General features: G+C 41.5%; 1 protein-coding gene across 2 annotated transcripts; it reads left to right on the forward strand.

Moving 5' to 3' along the window:
* The first annotated feature begins 7286 nt into the window (after window positions 1-7286).
* LOC139537940 (platelet glycoprotein Ib alpha chain-like) lies at window positions 7287-25363 on the forward strand. 2 transcript variants are annotated; one of them, XR_011667625.1, is made up of 8 exons: window positions 7287-7480; window positions 8196-8337; window positions 18323-18469; window positions 20028-20083; window positions 21875-22504; window positions 22590-22672; window positions 22748-23140; window positions 23177-25363. XR_011667625.1 is itself a non-coding variant. In XM_071339842.1 (7 exons), the coding sequence occupies exons 1-7, from the start codon at window positions 7363-7365 to the stop codon at window positions 22823-22825; spliced, it is 1254 nt and encodes a 417-aa protein (XP_071195943.1). In that variant the 5' UTR covers window positions 7287-7362; the 3' UTR covers window positions 22826-25363. The 2 variants fall into 2 exon arrangements, 1 of the variants encoding a protein (XP_071195943.1); XM_071339842.1 differs by having other exon boundaries at window positions 22748-25363.
* The last annotated feature ends 1005 nt before the right edge of the window (window positions 25364-26368 follow it).

The following is a 26368-nucleotide window of genomic DNA, read 5'->3' on the forward strand; positions in this document are numbered from 1 at the left end:
TAATTAAAATGTTTTAAAAAATTAACTCCTCTACTTGGCTATTAACCTTTCTGGGATATGTGGGACGGTAGCGTCCCAACTGGCCAATAGCCTGGGAAAATGTAGAGCGCCAGATTCAAAAAAATTATATAAAATCAAACTTTCATTAAATCACACATATAAGATACCAAATTAAAGCTACACTCGTTGTGAATCCAGCCAACATGTCAGATTTCAAAAAGGCGTTTCGGCGAAAGCATAAGATGCTATTATCTGATGATAGGCTATACTCTCTTTGTTGACATTGTGCTATTTCAACCATGCCGGCGCGACTCAAAACGCAGATATAAAATATAAAAACATGCATTACCTTTGACGAGATTCTTTTGTTGGCACTCCAATATGTTGTTTAGCAACAAAACTGACGGGGTTTGTTGTTTAGCAACAAAACGAACAGGGTTTGTTGTTTAGCAACAAAACTGACGGGGTTTGTTGTTTAGCAACAAAACTGACGGGGTTTGTTGTTTAGCAACAAAACTGACGGGTTGTTTGTTTAGCAACAAAACTGACGGGATGGTTGTTTAGCAACAAAACTGACGGGTTGGTTGTTTAGCAACAAAACAGACAGGGTTGGTGGTTTAGCAACAAAACTGATGGGTTGGTTGTTTAGCAACAAAACCGACAATACACAACCATGGGACAAAACTGACGGGTTGGTTGTTTAGTAACAAAACTGATGGGTTGGTTGTTTAGCAACAACATTGATGGGTTGGTTGTTCAGTAACAAAACTGATGGGTTGTTTGTTTAGCAAAAAAAACTGATGGTTTGGTTGTTTAGCAACAAAACTGACGGGTTGGTTGTTTAGCAACAAAACTGATGGGTTGGTTGTTTAGCAACAAAACTGACGGGTTGGTTGTTTAGCAACAAAACTGATGGGGTTGGTTGTTTAGCAACAAAACTGACAATACACAACTGTGGGACAAAACAGACGGGGTTGGCTTAGCTTGTTGACAACATGTCAACTATATTTAGTCTCCAAATGTTTATTGAAAACATAAATACACTTTCTCAATGAGCACTTGTTGTCTCTCAAATCCATCATTACAGTTGTTGATTTGATAGCTAGATATTTTTTGCCATATTAGCATAGACATGTCATCAGTCAAAACACCTCAAAACAAGACATGGTATTTATAACGAAATACAACCAGTTGAAAACTAGCCATCTACAATTGTCCACATGGCAGCTTCTTGTCTTTGTTGCTAACTATCTGACCGTCCAGAATCACAACACGCCGTCCAGTCTCGTCCATATTCTATCTGGAAAATAACACTCTAGGTGTGTTTATGAAGGTCTTGGGTGACATTAGAATACAATAAAAATATATATATTTCAAATAGTAGCATTCTCATTAGTTTATGTTCCTTTTTGGAAAAGTTGATATTTTGAAATAGAGCTATACAAAAATATAGATATTTCAAAGATACCAGCAGAATTTTCATTAGATAATGTTACTGTATCTGCTGCCGTGTGCTCACTTCTGGAGTGCAGAGGAACAGTGTTTTTTCTTGTTTTTCTTGGAAAAAGTGATATTTTGAAATAGAGCTCATCTCTTAAATGTTAAGAGTTGGCAAATGTAAGTGTTCTGGAAACCTCAGAATCTGCTCTTCTGATACTATGTAGAAATCAAATGTCTTAGCTGCATTGTAAGTGGATGTAAGTGGATGGAGGTGAAAAAAATATATATTTTGCTCAAAATAAGTAAATAACAATTGTCTTCCTAAAACTGTTTGTGATATTCTAACAACATATGTGTATTAAATATACTTATTTAGGAAAAGTGAAGGACGAATTGGGTCATGACTTGCACTTTTAAATGTATATGCAGTCAAAATGACTGTCTCGGCGTGCCTAGAGTTGTTTTCTACAGTATATTGTTAGTTGATGAGTTGTTGTTGATGGTTGTTGTTGATGGTTGAATGACAATCATGTGATTACTATAACGTTCCAGGTAGATTTTTTATTGGTCAAATACACGTGTTTAGCAGATGTTATTGCAGGTGTAGTGAAATGCTTGTGTTCCTAGCTCTGACTGTGCAGTAATATCTAACAAGTAATATCTAAGAATACACACAATCTAAAGTGAAGGAATGGAATTAAGAATATATAAATATATGGAAGAGCGATGTCAGAGAGGCATAGACTAAAATACAGTAGAATATAATACAGAATATGCACATATGAGATGAGTAATGCAAAATATGTAAACATTATTAAAGTGACTGGTGTTCCATTACTAAAGTGGCCAGTGATTTCAAGTCTATGTATATAGAGCATCAGCCTCTAATGTGCTAGATATGGCTATTTAACAGTCTGATGGCCTTGAGACAGAGGCTGTTTTTCAGTCTCTTGGTCCCAGCTTTGATGCACCTGTACTGACCTCACCTTCTGGATGATAGCGGGGTGAACAGTGGCTTGGGTGGTTGATGTCCTTGATGATCTATTTGGCCTTCCTGTAACATCGGGTGGTGTAGGTGTCCTGGAGGGCAGTTAGTTTGCCCCCGGTGATGTGTTGGGCAGACAGCATAACCCTCTGGAGAGCCCTGCGGTTGCCATACCAGGCGGTAATACAGCCTGACAGGATGCTCTCAAATATGCATCTGTGAAAGTTTGTGAGGCTTTTAGGTGACAAGCCAAATTTCTTCAGCTTCCTGAGGCTGAAGAGGCGCTGTTGCCTCTTCAGTATATACAGTGTGTGCAAATGGCGTGAGGAGGTAAGGCAATAAATAGGCCATAGTAGTGAAGTAATTACAATTTAGCAGATTAACACTGGAGTGATAGATGAGCAGATGATGATGTGCAAGTAGAGATACTGGTGTGCAAAAGAGCAGAAAAGTAAATAAAAACAATATGGGGATGAGGTAGGTAGATTGGGTGGGAGATTTACAGATGGACTATGTACAGCTGCAGCGATCGGTTAGTTGCTCAGATAGCTGATGTTTAAAGTTAGTGAGGGAAATATAAGTCTCTAGCTTCATTGATTTTTGCAATTCGTTCCAGCCACTGGCAGCAGAGAACTGGAAAGGCGGCCAAATGAGGTGTTGGCTTTGGGGATGACCAGTGAGATATACCTGCTGGAGCATGTGCTACCATTTGTAGCTACCATAATTACCATGTTGTTATTGTGTTATTGTGTAATCTGTACTCAGATTATTGCATGTGCTTTTTCCGTAAAGTTATTTTTTTAATTTTTTTTTTATCTGACACATTAAGAAGAAGTGGATCTAAAATTCCATGCACTTGTATCTTTTTGTTTATTATGAGTATTTCTGTAAATTGATGTGGCTCTCTGCAAAATCCCCGGATGTTTTGGAACTACTGAACATAACGCGACAATGTAAACTGAGATTTTGGATATCAATATGAACTTTATCGAAAAAATAACATACATGTATTGTGTAACATGAAGTCCTATGAGTGTCATCTGATGAAGATCATCAAAGGTTAGTGATTCATTTTATCTCTATTTCTGCTTTTTGTCACTCCTCTCTTTGGCTGGAAAAATGGCTGTGTTTTTCTGTGACTAGGTGCTGACCTAACATAATCGTTTATTGTGCTTTCATCGTAAAGCCTTTTTGAAATCGGACACTGTGGCTGGATTTACAACAAATGTATCTTTAAAATGGTGTGAAATACTTGTATGTTTGAGGAATTTTAATTATGGGATTTCTGTTGTTTTGAATTTGGTGCCCTGCAATTTCACTGGCTGTTGTCGAGGTGGGACGCTACCGTCCCACATATCATTTAAGCATATCCTAGTTTAGGTCACCTAACAGAACGAACTCTGAAGATAGATGAGGGGCAATCAATTTACATATGGTGTCCAGGGCACAGCTGGGAGCTGAGGGGGGTCTATAACAAGCGGCAACAGTGAGAGACTTATTTCTGGAGAGATCAATTTTTAAAATTAGAAGCTCGAACTGTTTGGGCATAGACCTGGATAATATGACAGAACTCTGATCTCTCTCTCTCTGCAGGCTCTCTCTATCTCTACAGTAGATTGCAACTCTTCCCCCTTTGGCAGTTCTTGACGGAAAATGTTATAGTTGGGTATGGAAATCTCAGAAGTTATGGTGGCCTTCCTAAGCCAGGATTCAGACACGGCAAGGACATCAGGGTTGTCAGAGTGTGCTAAAGCAATGAGTAAAACAAACTTAGGGAGGAGGCTTCTGTTAACTTCTTATGGCTGCTCAATATGACAACTGCCAGTCCAAGTGCATGGCACGAAATTCAAAATATATTTTTTAGAAATATTTAACTTTCACACATTAACAAGTCCAATACAGCAAATGAAAGATAAACATCTTGTGAATCCAGCCAACATGTCCGATTTTTTTAATGTTTTACAGCGAAAACACCACGTATATTTATGTTAGCTCACCACCAAATACAAAAAAGCACAGACGTTTCTTTCACAGCACAGGTAGCTTGCACAAAACCGACCAAATAGAGATAGAATTAGTCACTAACCAAGAAACAACTTCATCAGATGACAGTCTTATAACATGTTATACAATAAATCTATGTTTTGTTCGAAAAATGTGCATATTTCAGGTATAAATCATAGTTTTACATTGCAGCTGCAATCTGAAATAGTGCAGAACAATTACAGAGACCAACGTCAAATAACTAATTACTCATCTTAAAACATTTCTGAAAAATACACAGCGTACAGCAAATGAAAGCCCAACATCTTGTGAATCCAGCCAATATGTCAGATTTTTTAAGTGTTTTACAGCGAAAACACAATATAGCATTATATGAGCTTACCACAATAGCCAGAATCACAACCGCATTTACCAGCAGTAAATGTTAGCGATCGTAACAACCCAGCAAAAGATATATAATTTTACTAACCTTGATATACTTCATCAGATGACAGTCCTGTAACATCATATTACACAATGCATATAGCTTTTGTTCGAAAATGTGCATATTTAGCAGCACAAATCGTGGTTATGCAATGTAATCAGTAAAAACATGGCATGCATTCTGGCCTGCGCCATCTTGGAAAGGCACCTAATCTAATCAATAAATAATCGAAAACTTGACTAAAAAAATACAGGTTGGACAGCAATTGAAAGATGCATTAGTTATTAATGCAACCGCTGTGTTAGATTTTTAAAATTAACGTTACTAGACATACAGTGTGCGTTACAGCCGGACCAGTGCCGCAATAATGGCCGAAAAATACTTTTACATTTTTCCACAGAACAACGAATTAATATCATAAATAGTTCTTACTATTAGTTGAGCTTCCATCAGAATCTTGGGCAAGGTGTCCTTTGTCCAAAAGAATCGTTGCTTTGTTGTAAAACGTCCTCTTCAACTTCGGAATTAGCAGCTAACAATAGCTACGTGGCACACACATGTCCAAATCCTCCAAACGCAATACTACGAAAATTCCGAAAATAGCAATATACTCGCATAAACTGATATAAATCGATTTAAAATAACTTCGTTATGATGTTTCTAACACCTATATCGAATTAAATCACAGACGGATATATCTTAGGCCGATAACGAGAGCCTTTGAGCATGCCATTCTGATGTCCTCTCTTGCGTCTTGACGAGCGTCGAAAAGAACGGACCTTCCACTCCATGGCCTTTTATAAAGTCTGAGAAATACGTAGAGACTCCATTCCACTTCTCATTGGTTACTGACATCCAGGGGAAGGCGGGTGCAGTTCATTTCGACCCATAGGACACATACAGAGCTTTAAACTGATCCGAGATCAGAGCCTAGTTTTCAGACCTTCGCAGTTCCTGTCATGATTTTTGCTGCAGAAAGAGTTCTGGTTCACCCACAGACATAATTCAAACGGTTTTAGAAACTAGAGATTGTTTTCTATCCAATAGTAATAATAATATGCATATTGTACGAGCAAGAATTGAGTACGAGGCAGTTTAATTTGGGAACGCAAAATGTCGAAATTGAAACAGCACCCCCTGTATTCTCAAGAGGTTAATTAACCTCCACATCACCCGAGGAATAGAGGAGGAGTAGGATGAGGGTACGGCTAAAGGCTATCAAGACAGATCTTCTAGTACGTTGGGGATAGAGAATAAAAGGAGCAGATTTCTGGGTGTGGTAGAATAGATTCAGGGCATAATGTGCAGACAGGGGTATGGTGGGGTGCGGGTACAGCGGAGGTAAGCCCAGGCACCGAGTGATGATAAGAGAGGTTGCATCTCCGGACACGCTGGGTGAGGTTACCGCAACGTTCTTTGGCTCACTCGAGACACGCTATCGGAGTCGGTACAGCCAGCTGGTTTCTTCACGCATCGCGCCGACAGAAACAAGCATCTTTCTGGTAAGAAGAAGGGCGGGGGTGTATGCCTTATGATTAACGAGACGTGGTGTGATCATAACAACATACAGGAACTCAAGTCCTTCTGTTCACCTGACTTAGAATTCCTCACAATCAAATGCGGACCGCATTATCTACCTAGAGAATTCTCTTCGATTATAATCAAAGCCGCATATATCTCCTACCCCCCCCAAGCAGACACATCGATGGCTCTGAACGAACTTCATTTTACTCTATGTAAACTGGAAACCACATATCTGATGCTGCATTTATTGTAGCTATGGGATTTTACCAAGGCTAATCTGAAAACAAGGCTCCCGAAATTCTATCAGCATATCGATTGCGCTACCAGGGCTGGCAAAACCCTAGATCATTGCTATTCTAATTTCCGCGACGAATATAAGGCCTCCCCCACCCTCCTTTCGGAAAAGCTGACCACGACTCCATTTTGTTGCTCCCTGCCTATAGACAGAAACTAAAACAGGAAGCTCCCGCGCTCAGATCTGTTTAACTCTGGTCCGACCAATCGGATTCCACGCTTCAAGATTGCTTCGATCACGTGGACTATATTTGGTTATTGATGAACACTTTATTTCATATGCAGATCAGGTTAGCTGGCTACAGCTAGCAGTAGGCTTACATTCTGATAGGAGAACCAGGTAGCAGCAGGCTCACATTCTGATAGGAGAGCCAGCTAGCAGCAGGCTTCCATTCTGATAGGAGAACCAGCTAGCAGAAGGCTTCCATTCTGATAGGAGAACCAGCTAGCAGAAGGCTCATATTCTAATAGGAGAGCCTTGGATTACCTAGTGACTTTCTTGTACATTTCACACGGCATTGACAAGTTATATCCTTCAATAATCTATGGGTTTATATACATCATTTTAAAGTAAAAATGGATGTAGCAATAGCAGATTGACCCGTTAATTTTGTTTTTATCTTGTCTCCCTCAGAACTGCACCTTGTCATTTTGGGGCAACAGTAATACCACTGGAACATATGCAGTTCAGATGGTGATGGAGGATTTCCCGACTCAGTCCATCTCTCTCTCCTATACTGACGGATATCAATCTAACAGGACCTCAAATGATACACTCTGCAAACTGGCTGTTCAGTTTATAGTGAGAGGTACATATATATTATCTATATAGTCTATCTTTATATCTAGGTAGTTTATCTTTATAACTAGATAGTTTATCTTTATATCGAGGTAGTTTATATCTAGGTAGTTTATCTTTATATCTAGGTAGTGTCACGCCCTGACCATAGTTTGTGTTGTTTGTTTCTATGTTTTGTTTGGTCAGGGTGTGATATGAGTGGGCATTCTATGTTGTATGTCTAGTTTGTCTGTTTCTATGGGTTTGGCCTAATATGGTTCTCAATCAGAGGCAGGTGTTTCTCGTTGTCTCTGATTGGGAACCATATTTAGGTAGCCTGTTTTGTATTGTGGGTTGTGGGTGATTGTTCCTGTGTTTGTGTTCACGTTACGGGACTGTTTCGTCTTCGTTCGGTTTATTGTTTAGTTTCTTGTTCAAGTATTCTTATTAAAATGGATACTTCCCACGCTGCATCTTGGTCCTCCTCTCTTTCGCCCGACGAAGTGCGTTACAGGTAGTTTATCTTTATGTCTAGGTAGATTCTAATAAGTTGTTTCTCTTTATAGAGAATAAGATGATGCCTATGCCTTGTTTCCAGTAGTAGTAGAAGTAGTGAATTTGATTGTCATTGCGTTTTATGCAGAGTTTCCAACCCTGTAGCATAGTAGAGTGGTTGTGGTACTGACATATTTTGACAAACATGCCGCTGTGTGTTGTATCTCAAAACTCCATGGTTTGTCTTTCAGTGGACCCCCCGGTTCCATCCTGTATGGAGGGGCTGTACCTACCCATGTTCCTGTCTCCAACACCAGCCCAGGGTGCACTGCTGTACGCCTCTGCAGACCAACCCCTGGAAATCACTGTCAGAGCACAGGCTACCAACTCTACGTAAGAGAAAAGAAACGTGGAAACACATAGCAGATAGGTATAGCCTAAATCAGGGGTTTTAAACGCAATAGTTAGACGAACAGGTGTGTTGATCAATTAAGTTAATTAACTAGTTAGCACCTTCCCTTACCTGGTTGTCTAGGTCTTAATTGATTAGTTAGGAACTCCTCTCACCTGGTTTAGGTCTTAATTGATTAGTTAGGACCTCCCCTTACCTGGTTGTCTAGGTCTTAATTGATTAGTTAGGAACTCCCCACACCTGGTTGTCTAGGTCTTAATTGATTAGTTAGGAACTCCTCTTACCTGGTTGTCTAGGTCTTAATTGATTAGTTAGTACCTCCTCTCACCTGGTTGTTTAGGTCTTAATTGATTAGTTAGGACCTCCTCTCACCTGGTTGTCTAGGTCTTAATTGATTAGTTAGGACCTCCTCTCAAATGGTTGTCTAGGTCTTAATTGATTAGTTAGGACCTCCTCTCACCTGGTTGTCTAGATCTTAATTGATTAGTTAGGAACTCCCCACACCTGGTTGTCTAGGTCTTAATTGATTAGTTAGGAACTCCTCTCACCTGGTTGTTTAGGTCTTAATTGATTAGTTAGGATCTCCTCTCACCTGGTTGTCTAGGTCTTAATTGATTAGTTAGGAACTCCCCTCACCTGGTTGTCTAGGTCTTAATTGATTAGTCAGGAACTCCTCTCACCTGGTCGTCTAGATCTTAATTGATTAGTTAGGAACTCCTCTCACCTGGTTGTCTAGGTCTTAATTGATTCGTTAGGAACTCCTCTCACCTTGTTGTCTAGATCTTAATTGATTAGGTAGGACCTCCTCTCACCTGGTAGTCTAGGTCTAAATTGGACACATTTAAAGGAAGTACAGTAATCCCTCGTTTATCGCGGGGGTTACGTTCCGAAAATGACCCGCGATAAGTGAAATCCGCGAAATAGAAAACTTTTTTTTTTTTACAATTAGCAACTATTACATGTATACAAATACAGTGACTCACGTGTAGGCCGTTTCACTGCTCTTCAGACTGGGCCGCTGCATCCTGACTGCGCTCTGCAGTGTTCTCTTCTTCTGAAGCCCGCGGTGCAGGTGTGTTTGTTCGGGAGAAGAACATAGTGATAGGCAGCTGTTGTCGCTCTTTTTTCTTCTTTGCAAAAAGATCCTTGTACACCGACATGCCACCATCGATTACGTTGGAGAACTGTAATGAACGGCTCATCAAAGGGTCCCATTCCTCAGCTACTCGCTTAAGTTCAGTGGCCATTCGCACCATGGTTGCTAAGCGACCAAGCGTTAGTCCTTCCTCCTCATCTCTCGTGTCCTCTTCTCCCTCTTCTCTTTCATCGTCGCTTTGTGGCTTTGTCATTTCTGCCAGCTCTGCATCGGTCAGCGGCTGTGCGTCTCCATCAATCAGGGAGTTTTTAGCGAATCAGAATGCAGAGCACAATGCACCAAAAAAAAAAAAAAAATGCATTATGAAAATCCGCGAAATAGCGAATCCGCGATAAGTGAACCGCGAAGTGGCGAGGGATCACTGTAACAAAAACCAGGAGACAACTGACCCTCCATGATTAGAGTTTGACCCCCCCTGGCCTAATACATTATGACTGTGAGAGAAACTAAAACTATCTGTCACTACTGAGTGTCAGCACTGACTGTTGACCTGGAGCTGTGAGCTAGACGTCTGCGCTGTCCCACAGTGTTATTTTAGACGTAGTGAAGCAGATCACTTGCGCTGTCCCACAGTGTTATTTTAGACGTAGTGAAGCAGATCACTTGCGCTGTCCCACAGTGTTATTTTAGACGTAGTGAAGCAGCTCACTTGCGCTGTCCCACAGTGTTATTTTAGACGTAGTGAAGCAGATCACTTGCGCTGTCCCACAGTGTTATTTTAGACGTAGTGAAGCAGCTCACTTGCGCTGTCCCACAGTGTTATTTTAGACGTAGTGAAGCAGCTCACTTGCAAGCCAAGGCTTCAGCAATTTTGCGCCCAATAGCCAATATCAAACTTTTTATTTTGATAAAGAAAATGGATGACATTTCCTGAGATCCTCAGGTGGCCCAATATATTCGGCTATCTGTATGACTGGGCTATATCAGCCAATATAATAGATGTAGTTTATCTGTATGACTGGGCTATATCAGCCAATATAATAGATGTAGTTTATCTGTATGACTGGGCTATATCAGGCAATATAATAGATGAAGTATAAAGATAACAGAGTTGGAGAGACTTATACTTTCCCTTCAACTATTTTTATTGCCTACCTTGTAGGAGCGGGAAGATTTTAAGACGAAGAAATATGGGTGATCAATATATATTTTTAAAAAGTAAAGTATAGCCTCATTATATTTTAGGAAGTACATTTCCAAAGAAAGATAACTGCCCCGTGCTTCTCTGTCCAGCCTTGTTTATTTCAACCACACACTCACCTGATCTCGTGCTTCTCTATCCTTATCTCGCGGGTATGGATACTGAACTTGAAGCAGCAAGAATGATGACAGCGACACTTGCTATTTTTAATATAGCACATAGCCTACCTTTTAGGAGGGTGATTAGCACATAGCCTATCTTTTAGGAGGACGATTAGCATATAGCCTAGCTTTTAGGAGGACGATTAGCATATAGCCTAGCTTTTAGGAGGACGATTAGCATATAGCCTAGCTTTTAGGAGGACGATTAGCATATAGCCTAGCTTTTAGGAGGACGATTAGCATATAGCCTAGCTTTTAGGAGGATGATTAGCATATAGCCTAGCTTTTAGGAGGACGATTAGCATATAGCCTAGCTTTTAGGAGGGTGATTAGCATATAGCCTAGCTTTTAGGAGGACGATTAGCATATAGCCTAGCTTTTAGGAGGGTGATTAGCATATAGCCTAGCTTTTAGGAGGACGATTAGCATATAGCCTACCTTTTAGGAGGATGATTAGTATATAGCCTAGCTTTTTAGGAGGACGATTAGCATATAGTCTACCTTTTAGGAGGGTGATTAGCATATAGCCTAGCTTTTAGGAGGACGATTAGCATATAGCCTAGCTTTTAGGAGGGTGATTAGCATATAGCCTAGCTTTTAGGAGGACGATTAGCATATAGCCTACCTTTTAGGAGGGTGGTTAGCATATAGCCTAGCTTTTAGGAGGACGATTAGCATATAGCCTATCTTTTAGGAGGACGATTAGCATGTAGCCTAGCTTTTAGGAGGACGATTAGCATATAGCCTACCTTTTAGGAGGGTGATTAGCATATAGCCTAGCTTTTAGGAGGACGATTAGCATATAGCCTATCTTTTAGGAGGACGATTAGCATATAGCCTAGCTTTTAGGAGGACGATTAGCATATAGCCTAGCTTTTAGGAGGACGATTAGCATATAGCCTAGCTTTTAGGAGGACGATTAGCATATAGCCTAGCTTTTAGGAGGGTGATTAGCATATAGCCTAGCTTTTAGGAGGGTGATTAGCATATAGCCTACCTTTTAGGAGGATGATTAGTATATAGCCTAGCTTTTTAGGAGGACGATTAGCATATAGCCTACCTTTTTTAGGAGGACGATTAGCATATAGCCTACCTTTTTAGGAGGACGAAAAGCATATAGCCTACCTTTTAGGAGGACGATAAGCATATAGCCTACCTTTTAGGAGGATGACTAGCATATAGGCTACCTTTTAAGGAGGACGATTTGCAGACAGAGACAAATAAATGGGTAATCAATATTAATTGAAAATGAAAAGGCGCAAAGCTCACACACCATACATAGTAGCCCAACCTATGGTCACCATAGTAACCTAACCTATGGTCACCGTAGTAACCTAACCTATGGCCACCATAGTAGCCCAACCTATGGTCACCGTGGTAACCTAACCTATGGTCACCATTGTAGTCTAACCTATGGTCACCATTGTAGCCCAACCTATGGTCACCGTGGTAACCTAACCTATGGTCACCGTAGTAACCTAACCTATGGTCACCGTAGTAGCCCAACCTACGGTCACCATAGTAACCTAACCTATGGTCACCATTGTAGCCCAACCTATGGTCACCGTGGTAACCTAACCTATGGTCACCATAGTAACCTAACCTATGGTCACCATAGTAACCTAACCTATGGTCACCATTGTAGCCCAACCTATGGTCACCATAGTAGCATAACCTATGGTCACCTTAGTAACCTAACCTATGGTCACCATAGTAGCCCAACCTATGGTCACCGTAGTAACCTAACCTATGGTCACCGTAGTAACCTAACCTATGGTCACCGTAGTAACCTACGTGGCATTGTGCCTTTTTCTTTTCAATGTTGATTTAGTTTTTTGAATCCACCTTGACGCACGTTGGTTGAGCGCCCCCCACTTCTTTCTATTCAAATTAGTTATTTACAGACACTGTGGTAAACTCTACAGTCTAATCATATTTATTTAAATGTTTAAATTAACTGCTACGTGATTCTCCGCCCATGTAGGCCGCCTACTTTCAATGAGACCACACGCCCACCTAGGAGAAGAAAGGTAGGGGACTGAAGTTGAAGGAGCGAGTATGTGACTAATGCGAAAAATACATGATTTTTTATACAATTGGTAGGCACAGCCTAACGCATACAAAGAAGAAAGATGACCGAAACAAAATAATCTGCGGGACAACAAAATATTAATCCCAAAGTGGTCTGTCTGACCTCCGGTTCCTGCCTGCAGCATGAAAAATGCCGAAAGCACCGCTATGATCTCTGTCAGGACCTGCAGGCCTCGACTTTGATTACAGAATGCTCAGATAGACAAAGGTGATAAACTGATATGGTTCCTGATCTGGCATGTTCAGTCAATACATAAACTGATATGGTTCCTGATCTGGCATGTAAAGTCAATATCTAAACTGATATGGTTCCTGATTTGGCATATTCTTTTTTAACTTTGGAACACATTCAAGAACCCCCAGTAGCTAACCAGCTAATCAGCTACAAGCTATTTAGTCATTTTTAGCCGCTGCTAGCAGCTTTTACCTTCTGCACAGACACCAGCCCTGTTATTAGCCTGGATATTACTCACCAATTTACCAGCATCGGACTGTCTCTCCACAACAACGCCGGATTCCTGCCGTAATCCCTGAGCCACTACTTCTGATCCGCCACTGCCACGAAGCTAGTACCAGTTAGCAAACAAAATTCTACAATACCTCTTTCGCCATCGCCATCTGGCTTGGATTCTCTGTCGACACGACCACGTCTGGTCTGCCGACGAATACCCCATCCGCTGTGCCCTCAACCGGCCTCCGTCTGAGCAGACCCCCTCCGTCTGAGCAGACCACCCCCGGGCTACTAACTTTAAACGCTGCGTGCTAGCGTAGTGGCGGCTTCCCTGCTCCATCTACGGCTGCCCCCCGGACACTATGATCACTTGGCTACATAGCTGATGCCTGCTGGACTGTCCATTAATTCACGGTACTCCATTCTGTTTATTTGTGTTTTATCTGTCGGCTCTGTGTTTTAACTCAGGCTCTGTGTGTAGTTAATCCGACCCTCTCTGCATAGTCGTCGACATTTTTACCTGCTGTTGCTGTGTTAGCTGACTAGCTGCTGTTATCTCACCTGTTGTTTTAGCTAGCTCTCCCAATCAAGACCTGCAATTACTTTATGCCTTACTGTATGTCTCTCTCAAATATCAATATGCCTTGTATACTGTTGTTCAGGCTAGTTATCATTGTTTTGGTTTGCAATGGAGCCCGTAGTTCCACTCCCCGTACCTCTGATACCTCCTTTGTACCACCTCCCACACATGCGGTGACCTCACCCATTGAGACCAGCATGTCCAGAGATACAACCTCTCTTATCATCACCCAGTGCCTGGTCTTGCCTCTGCTGTACCCGTGCCCCACCATACCCCTGTCTGCACATTATGCCCAGAATCTATTCTACCACGCCCATAAATGTGCTCCTTTTATTCCTTGTCCCCAACGCTATAGGTGACCAGTTTTGATAGCCTTTAGCCGCACCCTCATCCTACTACTCCTCTGTTCCTCGGGTGATGTGGAGGTAAACCCAGGCCCTGCATGTCCCCAGGCACCCTCATTTGTTGACTTCTGTGATCGAAAAAGCCTTGGTCTCATGCATGTCAACATCAGAAGCCTCCTCCCTAAGTTTGTCTTACTCACCGCTTTAGCACACTCTGCCAACCCTGATGTCCTTGCCGTGTCTGAATCCTGGCTTAGGAAGGCCACCAAAAATTCTGAGATTTCCATACCCAACTATAACACTTTCCGTCAAGATAGAACTGCCAAAGGGGGAGGAGTTGCAATCTACTGCAGAGATAGCCTGCAAAGTTCTGTCATACTTTCCAGGTCTATGCCCAAACAGTTAGAACTTCTAATTTTAAAAATTAATCTCTCCAGAAATAAGTCTCTCACTGCTACCGACCCCCCTCAGCTCCCAGCTGTGCCCTGGACACCATCTGTGAATTGATCGCCCCCCATCTAGCTTCAGAGTTTGTTCTGTTAGGTGACCTAAACTGGGATATGCTTAACACCCCGGCAGTCCTACAATCTAAACTAGATGCCCTCAATCTCACACAAATCATCAAGGAATCCACCAGGTACAACCCTAAATCCGTAAACATGGGCACCCTAATAGACATTATCCTGACCAACTTGCCCTCCAAATACACCTCTGCTGTCTTCAATCAAGATCTCAGCGATCACTGCCTCATTGCCTGTATCCGCTACGGGTCCGCGGTCAAACGACCACCCCTCATCACTGTCAAACGCTCCCTAAAACACTTCTGCGAGCAGGCCTTTCTAATCGACCTGGCCCGGGTACCCTGGAAGGATATTGACCTCATCCCGTCAGTTGAGGATGCCTGGTCATTCTTTAAAAGTTACTTCCTCACCATATTAGACAAGCATGCTCCGTTCAAAAAATGCAGAACTAAGAACAGATATAGCCCTTGGTTCACTCCAGACCTGACTGCCCTCGACCAGCACAAAAACTTCCTGTGGCGAACTGCAATAGCATCGAAGAGTCCCCGCGATATGCAACTGTTCAGGGAAGTCAAGAACCAATACACGCAGTCAGTCAGGAAAGCAAAGGCCAAATTTTTCAAGCAGAAATTTGCATCCTGTAGCTCTAACTCCAAAAAGTTCTGGGATACTGTAAAGTACATGGAGAACAAGAGCACCTCCTCCCAGCTGCCCACTGCACTGAGGCTAGGTAACACGGTCACCACCGATAAATCCGTGATAATCGAAAACTTCAACAAGCATTTCTCAACGGCTGGCCATGCCTTCCTCCTGTCGACTCCAACCTTGGCCCCCCCCCCCCCCCCCCCCGCTGCTACTCGCCCAAGCCTCCCCAGCTTCTCCTTTACCCAAATCCAGATAGCAGATGTTCTGAAAGAGCTGGAAAACCTGGACCCATACAAATCAGCTGGGCTTGACAATCTGGACCCCCTATTTCTGAAACTGTCCGCCGCCATTGTCGCACCCCCTATTACCAGCCTGTTCAACCTCTCCTTCGTATCATCTGAGATCCCCAAGGATTGGAAAGCTGCCGCGGTCATCCCCCTCTTCAAAAGGGGAGACACCCTGGACCCAAACTGTTACAGACCTATATCCATCCTGCCCTGCCTATCTAAGGTCTTCAAAAGCCAAGTTAACAAACAGATCACTGACCATCTCGAATCCCACCGTACCTTCTCCGCTGTGCAATCCGGTTTCCGAGCCGGTCACGGGTGCACCTCAGCCACGCTCAAGGTACTAAACGATATCATAACCGCCATCGATAAAAGACAGTACTGTGCAGCCGTCTTCATCGACCTGGCCAAGGCTTTCGACTCTGTCAATCACCATATTCTTATCGGCAGACTCAGTAGCCTCGTTTTTTCTAATGACTGCCTTGCCTGGTTCACCAACTACTTTGCAGACAGAGTTCAGTGTGTCAAATCGGAGGGCATGTTGTCCGGTCCTCTGGCAGTCTCTATGGGGGTACCACAGGGTTCAATTCTCGGGCCGACTCTTTTCTCTGTATATATCAATGATGTTGCTCTTGCTGCGGGCGATTCCCTGATCCACCTCTACGCAGACGACACCATTCTGTATACTTCTGGCCCTTCCTTGGACACTGTGCTATCTAACCTCCAAACGAGCTTCAATGCCATACAACACTCCTTCCGTGGCCTCCAACTGCTCTTAAACGCTAGTAAAACCAAATGCATGCTTTTCAACCGTTCGCTGCCTGCACCCGCACGCCCGACTAGCATCACCACCCTGGACGGTTCTGACCTAGAATATGTGGACATCTATAAGTACCTAGGTGTCTGGCTAGACTGCAAACTCTCCTTCCAGACTCATATCAAACATCTCCAATCCAAAATCAAATCTAGAGTCGGCTTTCTATTTGCAACAAAGCCTCCTTCACTCACGCCGCCAAACTTACCCTAGTAAAACTGACTATCCTACCGATCCTCGACTTCGGCGATGTCATCTACAAAATAGCTTCCAATACTCTACTCAGCAAACTGGATGCAGTTTATCACAGTGCCATCCGTTTTGTTACTAAAGCACCTTATACGACCCACCACTGCGACCTGTATGCCCTAGTCGGCTGGCCCTCGCTACATGTTCGTCGTCAGACCCACTGGCTCCAGGTCATCTACAAGGCTATGCTAGGTAAAGTGCTGCCTTATCTCAGTTCACTGGTCACGATGGCTACACCCACCCGTAGCACGCGCTCCAGCAGGTGTATCTCACTGATCATCCCTAAAGCCAAAACCTCATTTGGCCGCCTTTCCTTCCAGTTCTCTGCTGCCTGCGACTGGAACGAATTGCAAAAATCTATGAAGTTGGAGACTTTTATCTCCCTCAACAACTTTAAACATATGCTATCCGAGCAGCTAACCGATCGCTGCAGCTGTACATAGTCCATCGGTATATAGCCCACCCAATTTACCTACCTCACCCCCCATACTGCTTTTATTTATTTACTTTTCTGCTCTTTTGCACACCAGTATCTCTACTTGCACATGATCATATGATGATTTATCACTCCAGTGTTAATCTGCTAAATTGTAATTATTCGATTTATTTCCTACCTCCTCATGCCTTTTGCACACATTGTATATAGATTCTCTTTTTTTCTACCATGTTATTGACTTGTTTATTGTTTACTCCATGTGTAACTCTGTGTTGTTGTCTGTTCACACTGCTATGCTTTATCTTGGCCAGGTCGCAGTTGCAAATGAGAACTTGTTCTCAACTAGCCTACCTGGTTAAATAAAGGTGAAATAAAATAAAAATGTTCAGTCATTACATAAACTGATATGGTTCCTGATCTGGCATGTAAAGTCATTACATAAACTGATATGGCTCCTGATCTGGCATGTTCAGTCAATACATAAACTGATATGGTTCCTGATCTGGCATGTAAAGTCATTATATAAACTGATATGGTTCCTGATCTGGCATGTTCAGTCAATACATAAACTGATATGGTTCCTGATATGGCATGTAAAGTTATTACATAAACTGATATGGCTCCTGATCTGGCATGTTCAGTCAATACATAAACTGATACGGTTCCTGATATGTCATGTAAAGTCATTACATAAACTGATATGGTTCCTGATCTGGCATGTAAAGACAATACATAAACTGATATGGTTCCTGATCTGGCATGTAAAGTCATTACATAAACTGATATGGTTCCTGATCTGGCATGTAAAGTCAATACATAAACTGATATGTCAATTTTATTCAAGACATTTTTAGCTACAACATTTAAAACATTCCATTTCAAGAAAGGATATTTTAGTTTTTTTAATTCAGATTTTTAAGTGATGCAGTTCTGTCCTTGATCTTTTCTTGTCTATTAATATTACGTATAATGTAATGTTTTATGTTTTGTGTGACCCCAGGAAGAGTAGCTGCTGCTTAAGCAACAGCTAATGGGGTTCATAATGAAAACTAAAAATGACATTGTATTATTTTCTCCCTGTGTGTTTCAGGGTTTCAGAGCTGTTGGTGAGTGGACCTTCCAGTATCACAGAGAACACCATTGTCCCAGGAGAATACATTCTAAGATGGACGCCCACTGAGGATGAGGAGGGAGGGTACTATCCTGTGTGCTTCATCGCTCTGGGAGTGAAGGACAGGTCAGTCTGCAGCCACTTCAACTGGAAACGTATAGCTCAACATAATGTGTTCCAATGACTTACCTGATTAAATAAAGGCAACAAATTAACGAGCATAATCCATCTTTTCTGTAGGCTACTATCAAGACTATCAGTTAAATGTACATTTAGACACATTTTGGTAGAATGCATTCAGTTGTTCAACTGACTAGGTTTTAACCTGCCTTTCCCTTCAATGGTATGTGGTTTGTTTGGCTTTGACATGTTTCATTAAACCAATGGTATGTGGTTTGTTTGGGTTTGACATGTTTCATTAACTTCTCTGGGATATGTGGGATGGTACCGTCCCACCTCGCCAACAGCCAGTGAAATTGCAGGGCACCAAATTCAAAACAACAGAAATCTCATAATTAAAATTCCTCAAACATACAAGTATTATACACCATTTTAAAGATAAACTTCTCCTTATTGCAACCGCTGTGTCAGATTTAAAAAAAAGTTTTACGTAAAAGCACACCATGCAATTATGTTAGGTCAGCGCCAAGCCACAGAAAAATATACAGCCATTTTACAACCGAGGAGAGGTTTCACAAAACTCAGAAATAGGGTTATAAATATTCACTTACCTTTGATGATCTTCATACAAACAAATCAGCTGGGCTTGACAATCTGGACCCCCTATTTCTGAAACTGTCCGCCGCCATTGTCGCACCCCCTATTACCAGCCTGTTCAACCTCTCCTTCGTATCATCTGAGATCCCCAAGGATTGGAAAGCTGCCGCTGGCACTCCCAGGAATCCCAGTTCCACAATAAATGTTTGTTTTGTTCGATAATTTATGTCCAAATACCTCTTTTTTGTTTGCGCGTTTACTACAGTAATCCAAAATGCACCAGGTGTGAGCACTAGGTCCAGACGAAAAGTCAGAAAGTTCCATTACAGTTCGTAGAAACATGTCAAATGATGTATAGAATCAATCTTTAGGATGTTTTTATCATAAATCTTCAATAATATTCCAAACGGACAGTTCCTTGGTCTTTAGAAATGAGACAGAACGTAGCTCGCTCTCACTCTGCACGCGTGACTTAGCTGAAGGCATTCTGCCAGACCCCTTAGTCAAACAGCTCTTATTCGCTCCCCCTTCACAGTAGAAGCCTAAAACAAGGTTCTAAAGACTGCTAACATCTAGTGGAAGCCTTAGGAAGTGCAATGTGACCCCATTTACACTTTATATTCGAAAGGCAATGACTTGAAAAACTACAAAACCTCAGATTTCCTACTTCCTGGTTGGATTTTTTCTCAGGTTTTGCCTGCCATATGAGTTCTGTTATACTCACAGACAACATTCAAAGAGTTTTAGAAACTTCAGAGTGGTTTCTATCCAAACCTACTAATTATATGCATATTCTAGCAAGCAGTTTACTCTAGGCACCTTATTCATCCAAGCTACTCAATACTGCCCCCCTGTCCCAAATAAGTTTTAAACCAATGGTATGTGGTTTGTTTGGTTTTAATGTTTAATACAATGCTGTTTAACAAAGATCTGAACAGTTTAACAGTTGTTCTGTTGATCTTCTCAGTTCCTTGTATCACTCTGAGCTGCGCTGTGTGATCGTCAGCGTTGGAAAGACAAGCGGTGGGTACAGTTTCACTACAGCATGAGGTTAACTTCTTTGGGCTGCAAGCCCGACGTCGGTACACTTATGACAACAGCCAGCTCAAGTGCAGGGCGTGAAATTCAAAATATATTTTTTAGAAATATTTAACTTTCACACATTAACAAGTCCAATACAGCATTTGAAAGATAAACATCTTGTGAATCCAGCCAACATGTCCGATTTTTAAAATGTTTTACAGCAAAAACACCACGTATATTTATGTTAGCTCACCACCAAATACAAAAAAGGACAGACATTTTTCACAGCACAGGTAGCATGCACAAAACCAACATAACTAACCAAGAAACAACTTCATCAGATGACTGTCCAATAACATGTTACACAATAAATCTATGTTTTGTTCGAAAAATGTGCATATTTGAGGTATAAATCAGTTTTACATTGCAGCTACCATCACAGCTACCGTCAGAAATAGCACCGAAGCAGCCAGAGTAATTACAGACACCAACGTCAAATACCTAAATACTCATCATAAAACATTTCTGAAAAATACATGGTGTACAGCAAATGAAAGACAGGCATCTTGTGATTCCACCCAATATTTCCGATTTATTAAGTGTTTTACAGCGAAAACACAATATAGCATTATATTAGCTTACCACAATAGCCAGAAACCATTTACCAGCAGCGAAAGTTAGCGATCGTAACAAACCAGCAAAAGATATATAATTTTTGACTAACCTTGATAAGCTTCATAAGCTTCATCAGATGACAGTCCTATAACATCAGGTTATACATACACTTATGTTTTGTTCGAAAATTTGCATATTAGTTATTAGTTAAAATTTGCATATTAGTTATAGCGAGAGAGTGCCCAAAATCTGGGGCCAAACTACTAGTACAACATGTTCGACAGATACATGAAATAGCAACATAAAATGGGTCCTACTTTTGATGAGCTTCCATCAGAATGTTGTACAAGGGGTCCTTTGTCCAGAACAATCGTTGTTTGGTTTTAGAACGTCCTTTTTCCCTCTTGAATTAGCAACCACACTAGCCAAGTGGCGCGAAGCTCTCCTTCCTGAACAAAGGCACACAACGCAACACGCCTAACGTCCCAAATAAATTTCAATAATCTAAAAAAACTATATTGAAAAAACATACTTTACGATGATATTGTCACATTTATCAAATAAAATCAAAGCCGGAGATAGTAGCCGTCTATAACGACAGCTTTCCAGAAGGCAATACCAGGTCCCTTCTCGCGCGTTCCAGAAAACAGGAAATGGGTGACACGTAATGCCAAGAGCATTTATTCCACCTCAGACCAAGATAAACATTCCATTTCTTCTCTCACTGCCTCTTGACATCTAGTGGAAGGTGTATGACGTACATGTATACTAATACGTATCGTGCCCATTTATAGGCAGGCCCTAGAACAGAGCATCGTTTTCAGACTTTCCACTTCCTGGTCAGGAAGTTTGCTGCCAAATGAGTTCTGTTTTACTCACAGATATAATTCAAACGGTTTAAGAAACTAGAGAGGGTTTTCTATCCAATAGTAATAATAATATGCATATTGTACGAGCAAGAATTGAGTACGAGGCCGTTTGAAATGGGCACCTTTTATCAGAGCTACTCAATACTGCCCCTGCAGCCCAAACAAGTTAATGATCCCCTTTCTGGTTTTCTGCTAGTCTCACTGTTACTTACAGATGCAAGTTGAAATGCATGTTTGAGACAATTACCAACCAATCAACACATCTCTGTCTGTCTGTCTTATTTGTTTGTCTGTCTTTGTGCTACAGCCATCATAACCACAGCGGAACCAACAACCTCCCCTCCTCTGACAATAAACCTCCCGACCACAGAGGAACCAACAACCTCTCCTCCTCTGACAATAAACCTCACAGCCACAGAGGAACCAACAACCTCTCCTCCTCTGACAATAAACCTCACAACCACAGAGGAACCAACAACCTCCCCTCCTCTGACAATAAACCTCACAACCACAGAGGAACCAACAACCTCTCCTCATCTGACAATAAACCTCACAACCACAGAGGAACCAACAACCTCCCCTCCTCTGACAATAAACCTCACAACCACAGAGGAACCAACAACCTCTCCTCCTCTGACAATAAACCTCACAACCACAGAGGAACCAACAACCTCTCCTCCTCTGACAATAAACCTCACAACCACAGAGGAACCAACAACCTCCTCTCCTCTGACAAACCTCACGACCACACAGATTGCACCTGCACCTCCAACTACCACCCAAACAACTACTGAACTCACAACCACACCCACAAATGTCAATACATACGGACCCACAACTACCACAGCACCAACAACTACCACAATTTTAAGTACAAACCCAACCACCGATCTCACAACCCATATTGTGGACAGTACAACAAAAAGCAGTGGCCCTAGTAAGTACAAAATTCACTTTTGTTCAAATGTAAAAAATTATTTGTGTGTGTGTTTTGTAATAATGTGGACTAACTGTTTCCACAGGATACGTTGTCGTGCTGAGGATAAAACTGTCTTCTCTGATCCAACTAACAGATGATTACATCAGAAACGAGGTGTTACAGCAGGTCAGTGTCACTGTCAGATCAGACAGGTTTCTCCTCAGCTCTACCTGATAATCACTGTGTGTGTTGTGTTTCCAGCTCCGTGAGGAACTGATCAGAGGAGGGCTGCCAGGGGACTTCACGCTACGCCTGAGAGCCACTCATGAGATCAGCTGAGGGAGGAACAGGAATTCAGATCAACTTTCTTCACTCCTACTTGTCTTTTCTTCCTGGTTCTGATTCTGCAGAAAGTTATTTTGAAGAAAAAGTGGTTCCTTATAATGACTGAATATGGTTGATTTGTACTAATCTCTCGTGGACAGACGCACGTAACATAAATTATGATTTTTGTTCTGGGTTGCCAAGATTAGTTGAATGAACTGACGCTACGTCTTACTGGATGTTAGTTGAATGACTAAAATGTAAATGATTTATGTCTACAAGAAGAAATAGAACATAAATACGTTTGGTAATGTACAGAGGTAAACTGAGGTTCTTTCCTGTTTGGTAATGTACTGAGGTAGACAGGTTCTTTCCTGTTTGGTAATGTACAGAGGTAGACTGAGGTTCTTTCCTGTTTGGTAATGTACAGAGGTAAACTGAGGTTCGTTCCTGTTTGGTAATCTACAGAGGTAGACTGAGGTTCTTTCCTGTTTGGTAATGTACAGAGGTAGACTGAGGTTCTTTCCTGTTTGGTAATGTACAGAGGTAGACTGAGGTTCTTTCCTGTTTGGTAATGTACAGAGGTAGACTGAGGTTCTTTCCTGTTTGGTAATGTACAGAGGTAGACTGAGGTTCTTTCCTGTTTGGTAATGTACAGAGGTAAACTGAGTTTCTTTCCTGTTTGGTAATGTACAGAGGTAGACTGAGGTTCTTTCCTGTTTGGTAATGTACAGAGGTAGACTGAGGTTCTTTCCTGTTTGATAATGTACAGAGGTAGACTGAGGTTCTTTCCTGTTTGGTAATGTACAGTGGTAGACTGAGGTTCTTTACTGTTTGGTAATGTACAGAGGTAGACTGAGGTTCTTTCCTGTTTGGTAATGTACAGTGGTAGACTGAGGTTCTTTCCTGTTTGGTAATGTACAGAGGTAGACTGAGGTTCTTTCCTGTTTGGTAATGTACAGAGGTAGACTGAGGTTCTTTCCTGTGTCAAGAATAGTTGGTTGAGGCTCAGGTTTCTGTGACATTTTAGTGACAGAGGACACGGGTAGGGAGGACCCACTTGTATACACCCACACACACACTCAGGAAGAAGTTTCACTTTCACTCACACATGGAGCATAAAGAAGAATGAACATTGAGGGAGAATTGACATTGACTAAAGAGAATAAGAAATTAATTGACATTGCCTAAAGAGAAGAAGAAATTAATTGCGACTGGAATTTATTGAAATACTAATTCAAGGTTAAATCTATGAAATGTTAAAGGTTGAAAACATTGGGAGATAAACATTGGGAGATAATCATTGGGAGATAATCATTGGGAGATACACATTGGGAGGTAAACATTGGGAGATAAACATTGAGAGATAAACATTGGGAGATAAACATTGGGAGATACACATTGAGAGATAAACATTGGGAGATACACATTGGGAGGTACACATTGGGAGATAAACATTGGGAGATAAACATTGGGAGATAAACATTGGGAGATAAACATTGGGAGGTAAACATTGGGAGATAAACATTGGGAGATAAACATTGGGAGATAAACATTGGGAGATAAACATTGGGAGATAAACATTGGGAGATAAACATTGGGAGGTAAACATTGGGAGATAAACATTGGGAGATAAACATTGGGAGGTAAACATTGGGAGATAAACATTGGGAGGTAAACATTGGGAGATACACATTGGGAGATATTAAAGGGGTGTTAAAATAATGCAGTTAAAGGTTAGGAGTTTTATAATGTTATTTTCTTTAAGGTGTGAATCATATAGACTGTGTTTGATTAGGCTCAGAGGACAAGGCCTTAGGAGGTTGATAATGAGATGTTATAATGGTACAATGTTATAATGTTGTTTTCTTTAAGGTGTGAATCATATAGACTGTGTTTCATTAGGCTCAGAGGACAAGGCCTTAGGAGGTTGATAATGAGACGTTATAATGGTACAATGTTATAATGTTGTTTTCTTTAAGGTGTGAATCATATAGACTGTGTTTCATTAGGCTCAGAGGACAAGGCCTTAGGAGTTTGATAATGAGACGTTATAAATGGTAAAATGTTATAATGCTGAAATGTTTAAAATATTGAAGGATTAAGATATAACTGGAGTAATAAATTAGGTTGTAGTGAGATCATAATTAAGTAAAGGTAGAAGGGTGAAGGGATTAGGAAAGGTTCATGTTTGAAAAATGTTTTAAGAAGTTGATGTTAATGAAGTATATTAAGTTTGCTAGCTTGATCTGGAAAACCCTTAAGGTTCCCTCATTGATAGAAGTGTTCTAGTATATTCTAGGTGGAACCCTTAAGGTTACCTCATTGATAGACGTGTTCTAGTACATTCTAGGAGGAACCCTTAAGGTTCCCTCATAGATAGAAGTGTTTTAGTAGCTGTTAGTTTTTTAGACACCAACTGAGGGACTGATCATCCTGAGGGGGGAGACAAAAAGCTTTTTATAAGTTGTAGAAGGTAAGAACCTGTTTTTCTTGTTATTAAATACTGTGCTTCTCATGAAATTTTGAATAAACTTGCTTTATTGTTCTGAAACCCTGTGTCATCAAAGAATCATACAAGAGCATGTCGTTTTACTCTTGGTTTATGAAACAGACTGGATTAATGGAGGATTTGTAGCATCTGGTTAATTAGTCTATCGGGAACCTGGATTTCTGGTATGAAGAAACCTGAGACCCAACTTTATGTACTGAGTGCATTGTTAGGAGTCGTATGAGAGGTGATTCTGGGCTAAACCTACCCAGGAGAGAGTCCACTCATAGTGTCCTAAGGTCCACGCTCTGGCCTGGACGATCCTGAGAAGGCGCTGGGTTGCAGGGTGAGGTACTATAGGTACTCGACTTAGGGGATAGCCCACTCTACTGTAAGACCCTTACTGTTGAGTTTGAGGAACGGTCCCTAGTTGTATACTAGCTCAGTGGTAAGGCAGAGCGGCATCTATCAGATCTGTAGGGATTAGGGACAATAAATAACAGAACTGCCATTGGATAGGCAGAGCCCAGTAGAATTGTTAATCCTGCAAGGTTGGTATTTTAGCTTTGACAATTTGGGGGCTTGTACAGGATTGATTCGTGGGAATCAGGAATATCTTGGGAATATTTTGGGATATAGGAAAGTCTAAAATATACTCTATGCAGTATGCAATGCAAGAACTACAATTAGGTTCGCTAAAAGATTATCCTGAATATTTGCACACAAAAAAATGGCAAGGTTAGCATTTAATTACGTCCTTGCTTTAAAAACTAAATGTATTGGTTACCACATACCAAGCTTTGAATCACCTTACTGTAACAACCTATTTCTCCTCTCCCTCAGATCCGTCTAATCCGATCGTCAGGATGTCAGGGATGGACCTCCCGTTGGACGAGCTCAACGCAATCGGAATCTCCCCTGACAATGGAACCTTCCTGAAGTTCTCCCCCACCTCCGTTTCCATGGTGTTCCTGCTGACGCTGCTCGTCATCACCCTCCTCAGGCTGGAGAACATCATTACATACTTCTCCTCTGTAGCTGACTGCAGCAGTGAGGGGGGCAGATCA

Source organism: Salvelinus alpinus, chromosome 13 (genome assembly GCF_045679555.1).
Source record: "Salvelinus alpinus chromosome 13, SLU_Salpinus.1, whole genome shotgun sequence".
In the NCBI taxonomy this organism is placed as follows: domain Eukaryota; kingdom Metazoa; phylum Chordata; class Actinopteri; order Salmoniformes; family Salmonidae; genus Salvelinus; species Salvelinus alpinus.